The sequence below is a fragment of the Dipodomys spectabilis genome, unplaced genomic scaffold (genome assembly GCF_019054845.1).
Source record: "Dipodomys spectabilis isolate Male_0828 unplaced genomic scaffold, ASM1905484v1 ptg000783l, whole genome shotgun sequence".
NCBI classification, from domain to species: domain Eukaryota; kingdom Metazoa; phylum Chordata; class Mammalia; order Rodentia; family Heteromyidae; genus Dipodomys; species Dipodomys spectabilis.
Window position 1 is genome coordinate 13332192 of NW_024871460.1, and position 24604 is coordinate 13356795.

General features: G+C 33.7%; 1 protein-coding gene across 1 annotated transcript in view; it reads right to left on the reverse strand.

Annotated features, from left to right (window-relative positions):
• Pkhd1l1 (PKHD1 like 1) overlaps window positions 1–24604 on the reverse strand; it is a 137698-nt gene that overhangs the window by 88602 nt on the left and 24492 nt on the right. Inside the window, 12 exon segments of the mRNA XM_042672936.1 lie at window positions 790–937; window positions 5596–5768; window positions 6299–6462; window positions 8737–8861; window positions 9557–9706; window positions 11342–11455; window positions 12693–12850; window positions 14321–14464; window positions 15683–15818; window positions 16206–16365; window positions 20983–21074; window positions 22345–22613. Coding sequence (XP_042528870.1) covers window positions 790–937; window positions 5596–5768; window positions 6299–6462; window positions 8737–8861; window positions 9557–9706; window positions 11342–11455; window positions 12693–12850; window positions 14321–14464; window positions 15683–15818; window positions 16206–16365; window positions 20983–21074; window positions 22345–22613 — 1833 coding nt within the window.

Below are 24604 nucleotides of genomic sequence, written 5' to 3' on the forward strand. Positions count from 1 at the left end.
GTATTTATTAGGGTTGTCTAGTTCAGCAGTGTCCAATTAAAAAACATTAGCTACTACATACATAATTTTTAAGATATATAGTATTACTCTCATGTTTAAAAAGTAAAAATAAGGACAATTATTCCAATTATAAGTTTTATGTAATAAAATATATTTAAAATGTAATTTCAACAATATTGAGAGACTCCTTCAATGTTGTTATGTCTATACATGGGACTTACTGCATTTTAAATGTTTGGTGAGCACATGAGGCTCATAAGTACCATACTGGAGGTCTGGATGCTTCAAATAAGGGTTATTTTTAAAGAATACTCCAATTCCAAGTTCTTAAATATTTTAATGTTATTTTTATTCTTTCTGTATACCATAATAATGAATGCTTGTTTGTAAAATGAAGTTTTAATTGCACAAGGGGAAGACTTTAAAAACTAATAACTTAAGAGTTTATTGTACTTTCATAGATTTTTCTTATATTACTTTTACATAAAAATAATCATTACTAGTAACTGGCTTTGAAGGGGTAAGGTTTATTCTTAATGTGGTAAAAATAATTTTGAAACAAAATATTATGATTTGGTGTTAATTAGCCACAGTATTATATAGATACCATACACACATACACATACATACATTCGTACATCCTTTTTGTATATCCTTGAATGTAAAAATAATATGTAAAAATCTTCAATTGAACAACACATGTTTTATAGGGTATACACATGCATATGCGTACCAGTGTTCTGAACATTATTCATACAGGTTTGAGAATTTCCAACATTTTAAATCTACCTTTGAGGGTATGTCCATAAGCTTGAATGTCAAAACTGCCACTTATAGGTGGAGAAGCCTCTTGGATCCGTTGAATACGAATCTTTGATTCTCCTGGCCAGTTAATTCCTCTGTAGACAGACTCGGCCTCAATCTCATTTGTGATTTTCTAATTCCCAAAATAAACATTGATAAAATGATTAAACCTAACAATAGCTAACATGATTTCTGTTTCATCATGGCACAATCCTATGATGTGACATAAATGAGCCTTGTGTTTTCAGGATTCTCCAGGACATTAAGAAGAGCCCCATAAATCAACACAGGCTATGCCTATACAGCTGTGATAATGAGGCCAAAGTCAGCTCAGTCATCTGTGCAGCAATCAGCTGGAATCACAGTAATACCTCATTAATTCAGATTGTACCTCCATCCCTCAAGGAACAATGTTTACCAAGGAGACCCTCCATTCAGGTACAAAGCACATTACTGTGGGGAGGCAGAGAGGCATGAGATGCAAGCTTTGCTGCCAGAACGGTAGAATATTTCTTGGAAAAGTAACTATGGAAATTTAACCAATAATATAGGGAAGCGTGTGTTCAGTAGCGGGCCAATCCAGCCTTACTAAGTAGCTTTTTATTTCATTTCATTTATTTTTATTTTTAAATATATATTTTATTGTAATGATACTGTACAGAGGGGTTACAGTTACATGAGTAAGGTAATGAATACATTTCCTATGGAGCATCGTTACCCTCTCCTTTGTTTTTCCTCTAACATCCCTGACCTCCCACTTCAAAAATCTGACCCCCCCCTCCGCACCCAAGTTGTAAAGTTCGTTTTCAACATAGTGTCTTGTACATCTCATTGTTACAATGGGTCAACCTGTATCCTTGTTTCAGCATTTTGTTATTTCCCTTCCCCTTCCCAAATTAGAAAAATGTATATACAAGATTCAGGGCACAGGAATCAAATACAGTAAAAACAGGGGTTATACCATGGGGGAAGAACAAAAGAAACAACAACAAAAAAAACTCACACGGTACATTATAAGTACATTAAAACCAACAGCAACAAAAAGTCTCTTGTGTCCCTATCTTGCAAAAAGTCTCTTGTGTCCCTATCTTGGGGTTCATTCTTCCATCAGAAAGAATGACACTGCTCCATTTGTTAGGAAATGGAAAGACTTGGAAAAATTTTATTAAATGAAGTAAGCCAGACCCAAAGAAACATAGGTCACATGCTTTCCCTTATTTGCAATAACTAAGTAGTTTGAAAAATAAAATTGAATGCCAATACTGAAGCAGTACCTGCAGGTGAAATCCATAGACTGTAACTCTAATGGTGAAAATGATATAATCCCATTTCTGTAGAACGTAAAGCAGTGCTGAAATAAGTGACAGTGCAAGAAGACATGCACAAGATATGTATACCAACTTTAGTAATTGGAAAAAATGTACGGCAATGAAAATGAATAAATCCCAGCTATATATAACATAAATTTCTCAGTACTGAGAAAAAAGTGAATTCTGATATTTCACAGGTATGCAGTTTAAAGCAGGCAAAACTTATTAAAGGTGGTAAGAGTTAAACTACTAGCCATCTACATGTGAGGAGTGAGTAGTCTAGTGAAAATGAGGAGATAAAAGAAAATGCTCAAAGCATAGATGATTTTCTTTACCTTAATCAGGATGATGATTACTTAAGGGTATTCACTTTGCCTTTCTAAGGAATTAGAATGAAATCTCCCATGAATTTCTCATATTCCAGTTAATACATTTGCATGTATTTGCATACTATATTACATATTTACTTATATGTTTATAAGCGAATTCTAGTTTAAATAAGGGAAAACATGCATTCTTTGTCTCTCTCTCTGGGCCTGATTTACTTTGCATAATATAATTTCTCCAGGTCTTTCCATTTCTTTACAAATTATACAATATCATTCTTTCCCATGAATGAGTAAAAGTTCAACAAAATAAACATCAGGTAAGTGGTACTTGAAAAGGGTGGGGTGGGGTCAAAGGGAAAGGCGTAGATGAATGAATAGAAGTGAGAATGAAGTCAAGAATTCAATGTATAATCTACAGCTTTTTTACAAAGTAGACTGAGAGGAATGGGGAAAAATGATGAAAAGCTGACATTGAATAAGATGAATTATGTTCATAAACTATTTTGTTAAATGGCAACTTCTTTGCACAACTTAAAGATAATAAAAAAGAAATAATAATGAAAAAGGATAATGAAAGAAAATTAAATCTCATTAAAAAAGGAGTATTTATAATTAAGAGAAAATGAAGCACTTAACATATAAATTTAATAAGACGTGTTCTATTTCTGATCCGTACATGGCTAAATTCCGATAACTGATATAAAAAAACTAAACATTTGGTCATATAAAATCTAAATAAATGGAGGTGCATATCATGTCCACAAATGGGAAGATTCTTTAAAGTTTTTAGAGACTCTTTAAAATGCCAACGGGATATTCTGATAGATATATAAGCTTATTCTAAAATATTTATAAAAAGATACAATCTAGAATAAAGTACTTTTGCAAAGGAAGAGTTGAGAGAATTCAACCTACTTAATGTTAACATTTACTGAATACAATATTTTAGGGAGGGAAAAAGTATAAAAAATACACTGGATTTCATCAAAACTAAAAACTTCTCTCTGAGAGCTACCTTACAAAGAAGAGAAAAATATAAGATACGATGTAGGAGAAAATATTTGTCAACCATGTATCTGATGAAGAACAGCTATCTAAAATACATAGAGTTCTATAAACTCAACAATAATAAATGAATAATCCAATGAGAAGATTGGCAAAAGGCATTACTAGGCATTTCATAAAAAATACATGAATTGTAAATAATCCCATAAAAAGATGTTCAATACCATTAGCCATTATTGAGTGTGATTAAAACCAGAATGAGAGGTCAGTATGTAATATAATTGAATGGTTAAAATGAAACCAAATACTGATAGAATAAAATGGCATTGAATTTGTTTGAAAGCTGAATTATTTATCTAAGGCTGGTAGGAATGTATGTTGGTAGAGTGATTTGGGAAAGAGCCCAGTAATTTCTCACAAAATGATACATATGCTTACCATATATGTATGGTTACATAGACATAGATAGCCCCAATGAAAAATTACATCCCACGATATCTTACATACTAGTGTTTATATAAGTTTTATTCAAAATAGCTTAAAACTCCACTGCCTTTTAATGCATAGGTGGCTAATAGTAGGATATATACTCACCATTAAATACTACTCAGAAATCAAAACTAAGCATCAATGTGAATAACTTTTAAGGAAATTATGGTCAGAGGGAAAAACAGCAATCTCAAAGGAGTACATAGGCTGAGTATGTAAGATTGATCTCACTTATATAACATCGTTGAAATGACACAATTATAGAGCCAGAACTGATTAGGTATTTTCAGATATAAACCAGTGTCCCAAGGAGTTAGTTAAGAGCTGCTGTACCTATAAAAGAATAGCATGAATGATGCTTGTAATGAAACTCTTCCGGTGGTGGTCAGATAAATCTATAAATGTGATGAAATTGTACATAAATATACACATATAAACACAAATGAGTGCATGTAAAACAGATAGAAATCTGAACAAGGTCAGTTAGTGGAATATTTATATATAAAGTTTATGCCTGTATCAACTTTAATTGTCATATTATGCTATGTTATAGAAGTGTTCTCATTGGGTTGAAAAATGGAAGAATATATGTTGTTTCTTACATAAACCTACAATTATGTCAGAGTTTTTAATAGGAAAAAGTTTTTTTTAATAATTCAGGACCTGCATTTCACACATGTGTGTATTTTACTTCTTTTAAATTTTATTTGAATTTTTAACAAAGGAAACAAAAATTAAGTCTCCAATTTAACTTTGAATAAATAACTGAAGCAAGAAGTTAAAATCACCAATCATTAGATTAATAAGGAATCTTGAAAAATGAAAGGCTTTGTATGTCTCAAAACAAAGCCCAGAGTTAGCACCTTTTGAAGTAAAGCTAAAAGACTAGAATATATTGTAAGACGTTTATCTTACATTTATCTTCATTTTACATTTTTGCTTATTTTTACATTTATATTTATTGAATATAAGACTCAGGTAAAGACAATTTTTAAGGGAATATTGATAAATTTTCATTTTCTTTATAAAGTTTTTTAGTTAGTAGAATATTCATTATAGATCTCTAAATACTAATTAATTATTTGAACTTATACTTGTTTTAAATCTGTTGTGGAAAATGATTTTAAACAATTGAATATTTTCATTACAAATAAAATTTTAAAGAATGATCATTCTTTAAAATAACCTGGCAGTACAAAAATGATTATTTTGGAGTTATAGGAAACCACATTTATTCTTTGCATAAATTTCAACAGAAGCATATTAAATGTTATACATAACAGACACAATTTGAAATGATAATCCAGAGCATTAGCTCTTCTTTCTACAATTTCTGTTTAAGGATTATTGGAAATTTCAAACCTTGCCCTTTTAGGTCAATACGGAAAATTCTGCTTAAATCAAACTAACTTTATTGTTAAAGAACTTTTCCATTTGTTTATTCTCCATACGTGATACTGCTTGAAAAGCTGAAAATCAGTTTTTTATGCTCAAATTAAACAATGCTCTAAATTATGATTCATCATTAGAAGAACTATCTTATCCTATTAAACAATACCCATTCTGTATTTAGGTATTTCCAGTTTTTAAGAAAACTTGCTACATTAGACTAATACCCATGGAATTGAAAATAATAACTTACAGGTTTTTAAGCTTACCTGCCCAAAGTTCACTGCCATCATAGGTATATTATAACTGCAATTATATGAAGTCATGGTGACAAAATATTGAACTGTCGTAGTTGATCCATTTATTCTGGTCTGATTCACCTGAAAATGCTCTAAAAATATTCCTTTATTTGCTAATGCTGCAAGTCTTCTCTTTGGCATCTCTAAAAAATATGGTAGAAAAGTAAATAGCAGACAAATTTGTAGTGTAGCTTTTACTATTTTACTATCACATCTCAAGTATTAGATAATCTCAAGAAGTAATGTGAATGATTTTAAAAGTAATATTTTCTGTTTAACAGTAGTATCACATAAGTCCAGGTTAATCATTCTAGAAACAGACATCAATGTCAATACTTGCATTTGGAATAGCTCTCCCTCTCGATAACTGATTTCTCAAAAAATAAAATGAAAATAAAAAATTAAATAGTTCACCACAGTGCATTGATCAATAAGAAACTTAAGACTTTAAAGCTAATTCTTGCTCTGATAAAAGTGTTTAAATTAGGGACTCATTTATCCTTATAATAAACTTGAAATTACCAGTTAAATCATAATATTACTAAGAATGACTCATTAATATTTAGATATTAATATTTCTGTTTATGTCAAGTAATATAGGAATTATTTCTACAATAAGCCTTCACTATATGATCACTACAGATTGCAATAAATATAAAATACCACAACACACCATTGAATGTTGAGAGTGTAGGTGTCTGTCCAATGTATACTACATCAACATAGAAGGACTGTGACTCAGAGGCTTTCTGTAAACTGATCCTTTGAAGAGAAAAACTTGTTCCAGAATGCTTGGCTTGTATGAGATCCAGAAGGTCTATACAAGTATAGGTCCAGCTGAAATAGGGTGATTAATTTGATATATAGTTAGTAGGAAATAAGTACATTTCAAAAGACATCAATCAATTTTAAACATACTTTAAAAGACATCAGTAAATTTTAAAGTGAAAGCTCTTATTTTTTCACACAAGAGGACCAATAACCACCGTTTATTAGTACAGAAAAAGAATGAGAAGAAGCACATGAGCAGTAAAAAAAAAAGTGTTGCTCACAAGAACAGTTTATATTTATTTGTAGTCTTGGTAGCAGTTATAGGTTTTTATACAATGACATTCTGTAACTTAAGGAAATTATGGAAGGCATTCATAAAAACAAGACAGAATAGAATGATGGAGGTAGAACAGTAAGTCCAGTCCAGTACTAAGAGCCGATTAATACTTCCTGAAGAGCTTACTGGTTTAGCACTACTCATTATGTGAAGTGACCAGAAAGTACCAAGTTATTTCATATTATTACATACAGTTGAAAATAACTTCTGCATAATTTCCTGTTTTGTTTGAGTAGTTTCTATTTTTATTTTATTTTATGGTTTGTAAACTCATAAGATCTGCACCACTGCTTTAAAGCTTAAATAGCAAGTACTAGTTTTAGAAAATTACACTCAGAATCACATAAAGTTATAGTGCTTTGAAAAACAATACTTAATATCTCTAAACAGAATTCTACAACTAGCACTTACAATTCTGAAGTTCTAAAAATTACTACTTAAGAGTATCTTGTATCTAGGAAACCAGATATATCTTTTATAAGAGGAAAGAAGAGTGCATATGGCATTAGAAAAAATGAATTATACACTGTGGATATGTAATTCTATTTGTTAAAAGTAATGTCTAGATTTTTTAGATTTTTGAAACTCAGTTTACAACTGCAAACCTTACTGCTTTTGTAGTTATATAATGATGCTTAAGGGAAATGGCACTTTGAACACTAAGTATACTGAAAAAAAATCTAAGATTAAAACATCTACTTGATCTACCTGACCTACATACAATCTAAAGATACCTAGGAAAAGCAGGAGAGTTTCTGCATTAACTGGCAACAGTTTCATTGAAAGAATTCTATGCTTCTAAAAATATCATGATGTTTTTGTTTAAAGATCTTGAAACATTTAGGGCAAAGAAAATTCATCCTTTCTGTCCGGTGCAATATGTCTTCAAATGACTGCAGATTAGATGAAACTGTAGGCTAAAAGGAGAGATCGATTTGTTTGGTATGGAAACCATCATGGTGTAAAAACAAGATAGGAGGCCTGTAAAATGTTCCAAAATTCTGTTTCTGTGAACCTGAATGTGCTTGTGTTTTGAAATAATGTTGGAATCTTGTTGAAAGCATATTGCTTAACATTGTAGAGATAGGCAGTAGAGTCTATATTCAGAATCCTAACCCAGAAACAACTTTTTTAAATCAAGACTTAATTTTTTCCCATACAATTACTCTGTTCTTCCTTATCACTTTAACTTTGAAAAGAATTCTTTCATTTATTTGTTTCCAGCTTTGGCTATTTTATGCCTCTGGGTGTCAAGAGGAGGGGGTTGATTCTGCTTCATATTGGTTTCATAAAGATAATTCTGAATTATAAGGGACCCATCCTTATGATAGGAATCAATAAAAAGCAAGTATCAAAATAACTTTTCTCTTTTTATTCTGATAGTCATCAAACTGTTCTATATTATTTTTAATATTATAACAATATTATAATAAATGGAATGACTTCTACATTCTCTCACTAGCTAGACACATTACTTGATTCAATTATATACAATTTAAGTTCTAAAGTTACTATTGTTTTGTCTTTCAAATGGTCATGAGTATTGATGACCTGAGACTCATTTTTATCTTCCAAAGGCACAGATTTCTTTCTGCTACAATGTGTTAGTTCCATGTGCAGAGACTAAAATAATTGTAATTAAATAAATATGAACATGGTTCTATCATTCCCCCAGACACAACACTACAAAACAAAAACTACAAGCACTGAGTTTCTTGGTAGTGTATATCCTACAGTATAAAAAAGTGTGAAATAATCCAGTCCAAGGAATACAATTATCATGTTCTTTTAATCATATGTAGAATCTAGAGGAGTCAAAGCAAAATAAGGTCATAAAAAAAAGTACAATCACTAGGGAGATAGAAGGGGAAGGTAGGAGGGGGTAGGGTGGAACATACAGTAATGGACGAAATAAGTATAATCAACTGTATATATACACATATAGAAATATTACAAAACCTTATTCTGCAAAATTACATATACATCAAAACAGTTTAACTTACTTGTTTCCATAGGCAAAATTATATGTAAATTGCATGTCAGTGCTTCTAGTAATCTTGCCATTGTCTTGGTAGTGGAATTTTAGACCAATATAGTTTGCCAGGAATCCTTTGTATGCTAAACATAACTACATTGAAAAAAATGAAAAAAATCACCAATAGTTTCTTAAATTGTTTGATTCAACCCAATAGGTGATTTTCCATTTATCAGAACACAGACAAAAGAATGAATAGCTTCATCCAGTTAACAGTAGAAAAAGGATTAGAAAAGATTTTTATAAAAGATAAAATGAAACCAATGTAGCTTTACAATTAATGATTAAACCCTCTTGGAGGGAGTTGATGAGTATGGGCCATGAACCACCCCTGAATTAATTCTTTATTGTTTTCTTTACTGTAATTCCATAGTTAAAGTTCACTATAAAGTATGTGCAAACAATTTCTTCCAAAATTATGAGGTATAGCAGTATACTAAATAATACTTTTACTGTTTTTACTAAATAATACTTTTACTGTTTTTACTAAATAATACTTTTACTGTTTTTACTAAATAATACTTTTACTGTTTTTACTAAATAATACTTTCACCATTTTTACTTTCAGTTTTTTTCTTCTATCTTTTTCTTTTTGTTATTGTTGTTTGTCTGATTTGAGAATCACTAGAAAAGGAAATCACAAAAGCACTCAGAATGTGAGCCACTATGCCTGTTCTACATGACAGGATTTTACATGGCATACACTTACCCTTGTCTTAAAATTTCAGGATATTTTATTACCAAGGTATTTTCCAGATTCAATTAGCATATCATTTTCTTGAGCTTACCTGATTATAAGGAAATAATAAAATGTCTCCATATGGTAGCTTATTTGGCTTAGCATCTGCTGAGTCAAAAAGAACAGCTGGGTTTTTCAGGGAGTAACGACCACAATAAGCATCAGTTTCAGCTGTCTTTTGCCCTCTATTAATATATTCCTATAGAAACAATAATATTTCAAATTACATATGATGTACTGTCTTGCTTTGTTCCCAACATCCCCAACCAAGTCATTCAAAGTCTGACACATGGTTTCTCAAAACTACTTTAACTTGAAATGCCAGAGATCTCTCTGAAATTCTAAAGCTGTCCTTCAGACCCATCACCATACAATCTCTTGTATTGGTATTTGATTACTTCCAAATTCTGATCTTTCTTCTTATATTATTTGTTTCTTATGGATATTAACTGATCCCTTCTAGAAATGTTTATCCAGTGTTTACTGTGTTTCAGTTTTTGTTTAATCTTAAAAACTGAAGTGATAAGGACCACCATCCCCCCACTTTATACTACAGGGAGAGAGGGCACAAAGGAATTACAGATATTAGCATTAAGACTGAAGCAAGCATGTAGTTAGCATAAAAGCACCAAGAAAAATGACTCAGAAGAAGTAACAAATGAGTTGTCTTTAAATATAAACAGGAGTTGTTTAAATGGAGGGGAAAAAAGTGTCAGGAGGCTTAATTAGCCAGTAAACTATGTTCAAAAGTATCCAGAATCTTTGGAGTAAGAATTAGGAAGAATACTTTTAACATTTATTCCTTTCATTTTATATATCAAAAGTATTTATATTTCATCAGAAAGATATAAAAGATTAGGTGTAATACCAATTGAACAGAGGTGATCTTACAGAACAAAGAAAGCAATTTCCCATGCAATTTATATTCTCTGAAGCAAACGAGGAACCAATATGTAATCTTCATTACATCTTTATTACTACATGAAGACGCATACAAACAAAATGCTGTGTAGATCTTATACTTATGCATCTTGCCTACTTTCTACAGATCATGTAAATTCCTGTGATTGGAAGTACAGCTTTGCTTTGAAGCAATAGTTCTCACTGGACTCTGTTGAATATGAACTATACAATTTGTAGGTAGGATGGAAGAGAAAACCAGGGAGAGAGCAAGGGAAGGGGAAACATTGTCACAAAGGAAATACACTCTTTACCTGACTTATGTACTGTAACCCCTCTGTACATCACCATTATAATAGCAATAAGATTAAAAAAGAAAGTATTGATTTCACAAACAGATCATTTTATTTTCACTTATTTTTCATAGATATATAGATAGATAGATAGATAGATGGATGATAGATGATAGATAGCTAGATAGTCATGAGGCCTAACTCTAGGCCTGAGAGTTATCCCTCAGATCTTCTGCTCAAGGCTAGCGCTCTATCACTTCCAGCTTTTTCTGTTTATGTGGTGCTGAGGAATTGAACCTAGGGCTTCATGCATGCAAGGCAAGCACTATACCACTGAGCCACCTTCCCAGTCCCATTCTTTATAATCCTTAAGTAGTTGTACAAAGGGGTTTCAAGTCAACATGTCAGTTTATCAGTAAAATGCATCTTGATCCATGTTACCCCTTCCATCATAAATGAATTGTTTCATAGAATGAGCAGATTATACAACAGGCCTTCCTAGTTAATCTATAATATAGCTATATATTTTTGCAATTTGACTTAGAATAAACTAGTAATGCTATCTCAAAAATGCAATTATAATGTTGCAAACATTTATATGACTTATTCGGTCCATTTCTAAGTTCATTAATGTTCCATACCAAATCAAAATCAGTTTCATAATCTCTGAAGTATTTTACAACAAATCCTTCTTCCAAATGTGCAATTTGTGGTGGACACTTAGTGCTGACCATTTCTTCCACTGCTACCTGAAACTACATAACAACATACAACTTAGAAACTCCTTTTACATAAACACATTGAATATTAGTAATTTTATTACTTCTATTAACTAGTTCACAAGTAGAATATTTGATAGCATAATTCTAATGTCAGTCATAACATAATTTCCTTATAATTTTACATTATTATGTCATCATTGCAGAGTTCATTTATTTTTTTCAAGTGTTGCATTCAGAATGACAAATTATATTTAATTGGCAATTATTAGTATAGTTACTATAGAAAGCAATTATTTTTAATAATGTTTTAAAAATAGCAATGAATAAAGCCTAAATTAATGAGTACTAAATTAAACAGGTTCCAAGTAAATTATTTTTTCAATTTTCCAAAAATTAACTGGAACAAATGGACATGTTCCAAAGTATTTTACTTGTCCAAAGAAGAGATAAATATACTGTATGCCTCTATTTATGATTATCTAAAAGATAACCAGTAATTCTAGATTAAGCATTAGACATTATTTCATAGTCATGGGTCTCCTACAACTTCCGGATACACTTCTCTGACAAAACAAAGACAGAATTGTATCTAAGACTAAGCTTGAAGCAATGTATAACCTCCAATCATCAAATAAATAATAGCACACTCATTGTACAGGTAGTGATATGATTGAGATTAAATGACCCACGCACATTCTTTCTTCAAGAACAGCTGCCCACAGGCAGACACATTATGTCCTTTGACATCATTCCAAGAACTCCCTTTTCTTCTCCTCTGCCTTCAGAACATTTCCTCTTACCTTGTGGACGGGCCATGCCACAAAGAAGAATGTGTTCCTCCTCCTTGAAATACTCTTTAGAGAAGGTTGGCATTGAAAAAGTGTTTTTTTTTTTAACTTCAAATAAAGGAATAAGACATTTAAACTTTACAATTAAACTTTTACTGCCCGCTGTCTCAAGGATTTTGTGACTGACATGATGACAATTTGTGGTTTGGATGAAGAACATTGCTGGTGTTGAGAAAGGGACACAGAGCCTCTAACAGCAAAGCAAATCTCTGATGACCTTAAAATGGTTTATTTAGAAAATGGATGGTTGTGCTAGAAAGTCTGTGTCCATTTTTAGAAAAACGTTTATGATATACCAACTTTTATAAGTTGGTCAAAGGCTAAATAATTTTTAGTAAGTTTTGGAAATAAGGCCTCCTGCTTGTTTCCCTACGCATTGCCAGTGAATACAGTAATGTGAGATGAACATTTGTGGAACATACTTCAAGTTCGGATGATCTTGGGTTAAGGGGCATAGAAGCAACCCCATCCCAATTTAATGTGAATGTCTCCAAACTGGGTTTGCCTTTGGTTTGCTCTATAATATCCAGAGTGACATTATTCTCAGCAAACAACTCATAACCAAGCAGATCAAAGTCTCCTGAAAAATATAGCAAATAGAATTTTAATTTCTTATCTATCATAGACATTAAAATATAAGCACATTGGCTTTATTTGGAGTACCAGTAACACAAAATAAAAAATTGAGTAAGAGTTGAAAGGATTTGATTATTCGTTCATATATGAAAGAGTAAAACAGCAAAGTACTACTGATTGAAGAAGAAATATTATAAAACAAGCAGAGGCTGCACTAGGACCAAAAGTAAAGCTCAATGGACAGCAGGCCAGGCCAAAATGCATTTAGTTTCATGTCAATATCAGTATTTTAGTGCAAAGCACTTGGATAGGATGTTGCTGGTTTACATTGGATACAAATAGGACATAAGATTGACTTCCAGGAAGTGTCCTAAGCCTATGAAGCTTGCTTATACAATGTCCCAGTGAGAGACATAAAACCTTGCCCCCAAGTATTTCTCCTCCTTGCAAGGATACTTTGCCAGTGGAAGCCCATTGTTCTTCTCTATTGAGCATAGACTTAGAATATACCCAGTTATGATTTTGGTACTTTATTTCTTAAGGTCATTTTTGCAGCCTCAAAGTTTCTATCTGATCTACTAGTAGCTCAACAAGGATAACCACATATTCAATTACAGAGTGCATTGATAAACTAACCTCAGTAACAATGTTAGAACTTCAGTTCATGTTAAGCAAAATTCTTCATCTCATTCAACAATCAAGTTAACAATTCCATACAATAAGACATAAACATTGAAATAATATTTTACTTACACAAATGGAAGAATAATAGTTGAGTAAAGACAAGACGTGTGTGTGTGTGTGTGTCTGTGTGTGTGTTTAGTGACCTGCTTCATGGTATTCAATCTATCAAACACATACTTTGATTGCTAAATTTGACTTAATGTTTACCTACCTTAATATTTCTAAAAATTGTTTTGCATCAAATAATAATTTAAAGTTCAATGGCATTATTTAAAGTATTATTTTTTAAAAAGGTGAAGAGATCAAATAAATTGCATTAATCTGAGGTCAACTTTTGTTTTCCCTGAAGGATTTATTGCTAATTTTACTATTCTAATGATTTCAGTCAGTTTTCAAGGAGCCATGATATGAAATACTTTCCTTGTAAAATAAACTGTGGAATTCTTTCTTTTGGCAAGATTTGGTCAGACTATTTTGTCAAACAACATTGATTTACTAAAGTTTTATTTTTAGAATTATATTTCAACAATTCATAAAATATTGTTTTTACTAAGACTGCATTTTTGTGAATGTGGTATACTTTATGCATTGTAATTGCACCTTCCTGTTATATCCCTAAAATTTGAATTATCATTGGAAATAATTCACCATTTCCTATTTCTCCTGACACTGATCAAGGACATGAATCTAATTTCTTCCCTCAATAATTTTATGAACTTCTACTTTTTATAGTGGAGTTGCACTGGGTATAAATTAGTTTTCTGAAATGAAAAATAAAATATTAGCTTACCTCTAGTTGATAGGAAGGTTATTATGTAGTTGTAACTCTGGAGATTCTGTGTTCTTTTTACTTGAACTGTATCTGGTTTTATAGACCAAAGGTCATTTAAAGCTGATTGCAATATAAAGTCAGAAGCATCAGCAGCTAGCAAGACTTTTGAATAAATTTAAAAAAGAAAGGAAGAAGAGTTAAAATCATTCAAAAATTAAAAAGAAAAAGAATGTTTGGTGCTGGTGGCTGTAATCCTAGCTACTCAGGAGGCTGAGATCTGAGGATAGTGGTTTGAAGCCAGCCTGGGAAGAAAAGTCTCCATGAGACTCTTATCTCCAATTAGCCCCTCAACAACCAGAAGTGGATCTGTGGCTCAAAGAGGTAGAGCACTATCTTTGAGCAAAATAGCTCAATAACAGTACTCAGGCCCTGAGTTCAAATCTTACAACCAACAAAAAAGTAAAAAAGAAAAAGAAAGAAAGAAAAATCATTCTAGAACACTGCAATCAAAGCTAATGTCTTATACTTAATTTTATAAAGCATACATATTCAATATCAGTTAAGATACCATGTAGAAAAATTATGTTGTGAAATTGATTCAAGTTTGGTTGACTAATCAGTTTGTGACTTTTGTTGGTGGTGGAATTAGTCATGGGGCTTCGAGTCAGGGACTGGGTACTGTCTGAGCTATTTTGCTCACTCTACCACTTTAAAGCACAGCTCCACTTTCAATTTTCCAGTGGTTTATTGGAGATAAGAGTCACAGACTTTCCTGCCTGGGCTGGTATCAAACCACGATCCTTGGATCTCAGCTTCCTGAGTAGTTAGAATTAGAGGCATGAGCCACCGGCGCCCAACAGTTTGTGATATTTTTTGTGATAAAGACCATATTTTATTATTTTGGTATAGCATGGTTACAAGTGTTTTATTTTGCAAACAATAAGCACTCATCAATACTTACATCTTGAAACAATGGAAATAGCAAAAATCAATTGTTTATGATTTATTATCAAGTGCAGAAATATGCTGCCATTAGCTGAGAAATCAGTATTTCATGTCTATCATTTAGTTTGAGAAATTGATAGACATGTTTATTTCTCTTTAATGATGAATCTGATTTCCATATTCTGAACTTAATATCTATGAGTTATAGATACAATAAATCTTTATGTGCTTTCAGATATAAATTCATCTCTATTCTTATAAAAGAAAATATGGAATAGGCCAGAAAATTGTATGCAATGATACAACCCTAGTCTGAAGGCTTCTCTTTGCTTAAAACTATATTTTCCAATCCATAACACTAGACTAGAGCAGACACTTTAGAGCCATATGTAGACATACAAAGAAATGTCATCTCTCTCATTATTTATAACTTACCAGTTTTTTCTTTGCCATAGATTAGTCTGTATTGGTAAAGTGAACATGAATTAGCTTCCACACAAGGGCTGGTTACTGTGATCTTCTGAACTTCATGAGTGCCATTAGTTGTTTCCCAGTTTTCCAATGTTATGACCTATGTTTCAATTTAAGGAAAAAATAAATATAAGACACATTTTTGAAACACCATTATTAAGCTATTCAATGCCTCTTTATTTTTGCTATGTTTTACTACAGATGAAAAAAGTATATATTCTAAACTGTTTAAAGTTTGTCTTATTAAGGAACAACTTATTTACTTTATAATACTGATTTGCCAAGCTACAACTCAATAATGTCCATGAATGTGTACCTCTAAAATTCTTGCCTGGTGAAATTAATAATCCAAGAAATCTCTGTCACAGAATATTTCATTCAAAAAATATTTCAGTGCTGGAGATCAAACCTAGGGTCTCAGAAATGCTAGGCAAGCATTCTACCACGGACTGTACCTCCAGCTCTTGTATCTAGCAGCACAGCATACCTGTACTTCTTGGATAATTGTTGATTGGGATTTGATAACTTGTTCTTCGTTTACTGCATCTCCTGTTTGCTGTTCAGAATAGACAGTTTTATACTGGTATAGCCCAACATCAACAAAAGCACTCAATCTATGTTCTTGAAGCAAGATTTCAATGTAATACCTGCAAAACAGAATAATTAATATAATGTTTTCCCCAAGAATACTCATCCTGAAACACTTAAATAATATTGCATCATAATATAGACATCATTTTCAAAATTTATTAAATGATTTATATTATAGACATGTAAAATCTATACAATATATTTAAACTTCTTAATATTAAAAAGCTCATAGCAGCCAGGTGCCAGTGCACAAGCCTATAAGCCTAGCTACTCAGGAGGCTGAGATCTGAAGATCGCAGTTCAAAGCCAGCCTGAGCAGGAAAGTCCATGAGACTCTAATCTCCAGTGAACCACCAGAAACCCAGAAGTGGTGCTGCAGCTCAAGTGGTAGAGCCCTAGCCTTGAGCTGAAGAGCTCAGAGACAGCTCCCAGTCCCAGAGTTCAAGCCCCACGACCTACTAAATAAAAAAAGTGCACAGCAGTTCCCTAACAGAAAATGAATTACTTAAGATATTTACATCAGTAGAGAATTGTCCAGATCAAATTAGCTTAGTCACTAGGTTTTGTTTGTTTGTTTTTTGTTTTTGTCGGTTGTGAGGCTTGAACTCTGGGCCTGGGCGCTCTCTCTCTCAGCTCCTCAGCTCGAGGCTAGCGCTCTACCACTGGAGCCACAGCACCACTTCTGGTTTTCTGGTGGTTTATTGGAGATAAGGGTCTCATAGACATTCCTGTCTGGACTGGCTTTGAAGCGGGATCCTCAGATCTCAGCCTCCTGAGTAGCTAGTAAAATTACAGGCTTGAAACACCAGTGGCCTTGTAGACACTAGTTTATGAAGAAGATACTATCCCCTATCTTCAAGAAAGTTAATCAAAATGTCATTGTATATTATTATAATCGTTCCCTGATATATGATACTGAAGAAACAAAGACATTAAATGCTTTATTATGTTCAAAAACTGACAGACAAGCTTACATATGTCATGTATTTTGCAACTGAATAGTTGTACATGTTAAGAAGAAAAGTCCTAGCCAGGCACCAGAGGCTCCTGCCTGTAATCTTAGATACTCATAAGGTCAAAATTTGAGGATCACAGTTGAAAGCCTGCCCCAGAAAGGAAAGACTGTGAGACTCATATCTCCAATTAACAGGCGAGTGCAAAATTACTTCTTCCCCATCTAAAATCTAGTCATGTTACCATTTCTTCCATTTAAAATGTCCACAAGTGAAGCCTGGAGCCTGTGGCTCAAACCTGGAATCCTAGCTACTCTTGCGTCTGAGATCTGAGGATCTTGATTTGAAGCCGGCTGGGTCAGAAGAATCCGCATGATACTCTTCTCTCCAACAAACCACTCAAAAACTGGAAGTGGTAATGTTGCTCAAGTGGTCAAGCTTAGCCTTGAGCACAAAGAGACCCAGACCCTGAGTAAGTTCAAGCCCCACAACCAACTAATAAGTAAATCCACATGTGAATTCCTCTGAATTGTCTGTTATATAAGAATAAATTCATAGAATACTCCAAATGAGCAACATTTCTTATTTGTTTGTGATAAGGAGACTCTGGATAGTCTCCTTGATAAAAATGAGCCTGGAGGTTACAGTAGGGCTCTAAGCTGCCACATGAACCTGTTGGCTACTTATCCTGAATGGAGGTAGCCAAGACTAAATAAGGATATGGAGACAAAGAAAAAACCATGAGATTTTGCTTCCCTATTTGAAGTTTAAAATATTAGACACTTTATATTTACTAGACACCAAACTAGTATATCTTTCTTTGAAAGAATAACAGAGACTAATCGAATTTTTTAAATTTAAGATTGTGTGTGTGTGTGTGTGTGTGTGTGTGTGTGTGTGTGTGTGTGTGAGTAATGGGGCTTAAACTCAGGGCTTGAACACTGTCCCTTTTACTCAAGGCTAGCACTCTGCCACATTGAGCCACAGTACCAATTCCAATTTTCTGGTGGTTCATTGGAGATAAGAGTCTCACAGACTTTGCTCCCTGGGCTGGCTTTGAACCATGAGCCTCGAATCTCAGCCTTCTGAGTAGCTAGGATTACAGGCATGAGCCACTAGTGCCCAGTTAAAATTTAATGATTTTTTTAAAATTAGAAACGGATGTAAAATTCAAAGCAGAACAAGGTGATCAAAACAAATATGCAGTAGAACATGAAGTCACTCTATTTGAGCAAAATGAACAATGGGAAGTATTTTCATAAGGCTTTTAAAACCATTGTAAAATAATGAAGCTAGGAATCTTATTTACAGAATTCATAGTTGTTATTATCAAGTGTAGACTACATAGTTATCATTGTCAAGTGCAGTTGTTTTTACAAGAACAAAGACAGCAGGCAACAGATGTACTGGAAATGGCATTGATTCAAGCTCTGTGCTCCTGCCAAGCAAATAAGCTAAATGCATTTTGTAAGACCAACTCAATGTCTGAAGATGTATGGACACTTATTTTCAGTAGATATTAATCAGATACTTCATCAATTGGTCCATTAATGATTTTTTGTTAAAAATAATAGTGTTTATGCTTATAAAGAAGAAAAAGCAGAAAAAACGTGGTGGCCAATATTCTTTTCCCAGCTCACTAAAATCTCAGTAAAGCATTAAGTGTGATTGTTCCCCGGTTCCACTGATTGAAAACCACTTGTCAATTCTCTCAGATTTTCACTGTGCTAACTTTGAACATAATCATGATAATACCTGGGTGGATGATATGGGAAAATGAACGACAAGATATTCCCCCTATCAAAAAGTGAAGTCTGTAGCTATAATCCAAGGAACTTGGGAGGCAGAGATTGGAAGGACTGAAGTGCAAAGTTATCCCAGGTAGAAAGTTTGAGAAAACTGAAATTCAAGTTTATTCCCCACCAAAAATATTGTGAGGTCATAGCTATAAAAAAAATACTGAGCATGGCGGTGCATTCCTGCCATCCCACTATGCAGAAAATGTTATTAGGAGGACTGAAGTCCAAGCCAGACAGGGAATAAACATGTTATTCTATTAAAAAAAAAAATAAAAACTGAAAAGGGTTAAGGGAAGGGGCTCAAGTGACGAGTTCCTACCTAGCAATCACAGGTCCTAAGTCCAAAACCCCATTATTATCTGCCCCCCAAAAGTGAAATTTATCCCTGTCCCCTGAGTCTAGGTTTCACCATTTGCATTGGCCAATAGGAAGAGAATACTACAATTCGCTGTCTTTACTGCTACAAATACATCCATTAACCTGACCAGCTCAGTCTAGCTCCTGGAAGATAAGAAAGCATGTCTAAATTCCAACCAGGACAAATGACTCTTATCTTCCTGAGCCCAGGCTTTGTCTTCCTTGAGATCTTACCCTTTAGTTTCTGTCAAAAACCAGCAAGAAAAAGTAGTTTAAAAAGAGAGAGAGAGACTTTGGCCTTATGGCACCAAGCATGGAGGCTGAAGCGTCTTCTCCTCCTCCATCGGCTGTCCAAGCCACTGAGGAGGAGTCGTTGACTCACTCAGACGCCTTCCTCGCGTCCAAAGCAGAAACCCAGGAGCGCGCGCCTGACTCGTCCGCGCATTTCCTCCAGGAGGGATCAGAATCGGTGCATGCAAATTCCATGCAATGTAAAATGAAGAGTAGTTCATTCACGGCTCGATCTGGATCGATCTGGTTCAATCCGGCTCGACCAGTTCCATCCGGATCAATCCGGCTCGATCAGGCTCACACCGTTTCAAATCAGTTCAATCTGGCTCAATCCGGTTCAAACCAGTTCAATCCGGCTCTATCCGTTTCAAATCAACTCAATCCGACTCAATCCGGCTTGACCCAGTTCAATCCAGCTCGATCTGGTTGAATCTGGCTCAAATCCGATTCAATCCAGTTCAATCTGGCTTAATCTGGTTCAATATGGATTGATCCGGTTCGAACCTGCTCAATCCAGCTGAATCAGGCTCAATCTGGTTCAAACCGGTTCAGCCCGACTCAATCCGGTTCACACTGGTTCAATAAGGTTCAATCCTGCTCTATCCAGTTCAATCCAGCATGATCTGTTTCAAATCGGCTCAATCTGGCTCGATCCAGTTCAAACCTGCTCGATTTGGTTCAAACCTGCTCAATCCAGCTCAATCCCGTTCAAACCAGTTCAATCTGGCTCAATCCCTCTCTATCCGGCTCCATCTGGTTCCATCCTGTTCCATCTAGCTCATTCTGCCTTGATCCAGTTCACACCTGTTCACACTGGCTCAATCCAGCTCGATCCTGGTCAATCCCATTCAATCCCGCTCAGTGGGCTCCTTGAATGGTATTTTCATATAATTTGCATTAAATTTCCAAGGTTAGGGATAGGTCAGTGAATTACAAATATTAATTGACACTGGCTCCAACCCATGTAGTTTTATAGAAACAATCAGCTGATGAAACAAAGAAATTAATAAAGTATTGACCGAAAAATCTTAGAATAAGAATCAGGATTAAGTAAATTTCATAAAATTATAATTCTGAAACAGGTTAACTTGGATTTCAAATTTTCCTGATTAGCTGAATGTCAGTGATCTTGAAAATAGAGATTCTTACTAACAAAATTATTAGTCAACTGATAAATTAAGCCAACAAACTGTCATAATCACTAATAAAAATTTAAAACATCAGCTTGTATTTAAAAGATATTCAGTAACTTAAAGACAAGAAAAATTCTTACTCTTTTCCTTTGTGAAGATGAATATCATCTGATCTTTGGGATGGACTGGAAAAATAACTGTTGGAATTGGCAGAATGATAGGCAATCCTTACCTTTTCCAGATAGACAGAAAGATAATTTTAAAGTCTTTTCAATATTTAATTATCATTTTTCATTATTATCATACTTAGTGCTTTTATGAACAAAAATTATGAAAGTCCTTCATATATTTCTTCTAAAGTTAGTTATCTGTGGTAACATGGAATTTTTTAAATGATCAGGCTGTCTTCATTCATTTCACCCTTCATTAACACCATCTTCACCACCAAGTGCACTATGTAGATCAGTGTTTCCTTAACTAGAACTCTAGTGGAAAATAAAAAGGTGTGCACTGTAAAAACATTTATTTTGCTCAGCAGAGAACTTTTAGAGACCTGATCTAAAGTAGATCATTAGATTTCGCTCTGAGAGATGCTAAAGGTTGCTAAATAGTTTAACATACTAGAGTGGGAGACTATGGATTTTTCTAGTGAGAATCTTTAGAGTAGGTATGCTGACAACTATTATAAATCAGAATTCATAAATTAGAAGTAGCAATTTAAATTTACAGCCAGTTTAGGAAGCAATCTTGCTATATAAATTGAATCATAAAACTGATATTTTATAGTTGATCTGCTAGCTTCAAGTTTGTGTAACGACCCTGAGGAAATATTAACACACACACACACACACACACACACACACACACACACACACACACATACACACACACATTATAAAACTAAAAAACACAGATGTCCAGTATAGTATTATTAGTGGCCATAAAAAATCTGAAGCCAAAAACTTACTAGGAGGAAGATAGTTAGCTTAGTAAATATGTGTTACAGCATTGCAGTCATTAATTTGAAATTCTGATTATACCTGATATTTAATACTAATATATGACATAAAAGATGAGTGTGAATTTGGATGCATGACCTTAATTATACAAAAACTTAGAGATTAAAAGGAAAAGACAGATTTTCATATCCTAACTGAGTAAATATACAAGAGTGAAATACATCATTCTTTTCCAAATTTCAGGTTATATTAGAATTCATTCATTAAAAAACATAGAACTTCAATTTAAAAATAAAGATATGTGACATTTCCCTTGGCAGAGAAAATTTAGATCAGGGAAATAATTTTCTTTTAGTCTATGGGTTTTCTATAATAATTGTATTGCTCATTTCACATGTGGTAAGATAGCAAAAAATCCTGTCACGTGGAATTTCTTCTCAGAAATTCATATGTTCACTGAGTTTGATTTATAAGAATTTAGATAAATATAAATATCACCACACTTCTTTTATAGTATCAAGTAGTGTTCTTTGACTCCCTTACCTTATCTTCTGGAAGTCCAGTCTGGCTGAAATAAATAGCATAACGGTCATCACCTTTGATGTAGAATCTATAAACGTCAGAATCTGGGGGCACCAAAAATCCACTGAAACGTGCAACAAATGTGTCTTGCTCCAGAGGCCAAACATAGGAAGCAGAGTCTACCCAAGTGGCTCCCATGTATCCCAAAGTGCCTTCATTGTATTCAAATATTTCTTCAAGATGCACTGGCCGACTGTTATTCCACACCTCAAGCTTTAGACCTCTCCCTCCTGAATAAAATAAAGAAAGCCATACATGTGAATGGTGACCCAATATCTCAACAGCCTTCTTCTTGGTGGTACCTATAGGGGTTCTATATCAATTCAGGTCTTTAGGGCATGCATGTTAATAAAACAATTCCCTACACCTTTTTAGTGTTATTTTTAAGGAGTTACATTCTCATAAGAAAGGTAATGAGTACAATGCTTCTTGGGCCATGTCACTCCTTCCTTCACTTTCCCCCATTGTCCCCTTCCTGTCCCCACCCACGAGTTATATAGTTTGGTTTTTACATAGTGTATATTGAATACCATAACTGCATTTGCTTCCCCCTCCTCCCTCCATTCCTGTAGCTCTCCTTTGCCTATACATACTTGTAAATGTATCCATTCTGAGAGGACATAAGGCAATACAGCCATCTGCAATGTATTTATTCTTACTTTATTTCTCTGAGCCTCAGTTTCTACACATGTTAAAGGAGGTAATAATGCTATCTGTATGGTTTCTATGTGGATTAAGTATACTATATGTAACATATATGGTATATATATACATGTATTCTATGCATACACAGACATATATGCATATATGTATGCATTTCATAATATGTATGTATATATGCTAAATTTGAAGTATATATACATATATATTATACATGTAGAACATATATGGTATGATTTATATTTTATGTAAGAATAACAATACAAAAATTACTCTATTACCTGTGACTGATTTTGTTTTATATAATAAAGTAAAAAATTCACAATTCAATCTTATTATAAACTTTTTGTCTTAATGGTTTACTCTTACAAGTTACTCACTTAGGGGCTGGGAAGGTAGCTCAGTGGTAGAGTGCTTGCCTTGCAAGCCAGAGGCCCTGGGTTCGATTCCTCAGCACCACATAGGCAAAAAGAAAAAAGCCGGAAGTGGCACTGTGGCTCAAGTGGTAGAGCGCTAGCCTTGAGCTGAAGAGCTGAGGGACAGCGCCCAGGCCCAGAGTTCAGGCCCCACGAGTGGACCCCCCCAAAAAAAAAAACAAAACAAGTTACTCATTAATGGCTTTACAGAGCCATTGATCAAAGAACAAACTGCTGGCTTTACGATTTCTCTCAGTATTTTTTCTCTATTTTTAATTTTATTTTTCTTTATTTTTTGTTCTTTTCAAGCATCACTCCTGTGCTAAGATTCCACCTCTTTCTGGGATGGAATAAGAGGGAAAGCACTCTCAATAAAATGTTCCTTGACTTGCCAGTGTAAATTCTAGTATTAAGTGTTTCCTGAACAGAACTGTCAACTCCTTTTCTATTTTTCTCAAAATACAGCAGCCATAAAGGCTTCCTTCAGTGCCTCAATCTTGTTTGTATCAGGAAAATCATGGCTGTTTCGCTTCACCCAAATTTGGTTGGAGAAAAGACAAATTACCTTGACCGAGCCAGTATTTCACAGCAGAAGTAGCCAGTCATAAATTCACCTTCCTTTAGAATCATCAATTATAAACATGAAAATGATTTTCTAAAACTGGTAACTTTTTTCTAATATTTAGACAAGGAAATTTAAGAGAATGGGTGAAGAGTTTTATTGCACTTTTAATTATAAACAGATTTCACTGTGTGTACAAGATACAAGATCCATACCCTGTCCAAACATACGTACAACATTTCAAAAGGAATTAGTGTACATATGAAGGCTACCTACCTGCAAGTTCACTGGGCTACAGAGGGAAAAATCTAGAAAGCATTTTGAGTCATATATACATCCTTCATCTGTTTTCATACCCAAGTCATTCTAGACAAGAAAGTAACCTCTCCATTTATATTTTTCCCCAAGAAAAAAATATTTTAAAAGATTTTATAAGGAGTCTGACACCAGTGGCTCAAGCCTGTAATCCTAGCTACTCAGGAGGCTGAGATCTGAAGATCACAGTTTGAAGCCAGCCAGGGCAGAAAAGTTCCTGTGAGACTCTTATCTCCAATTAACCACTCAAAATACAAAAAACCAAAAA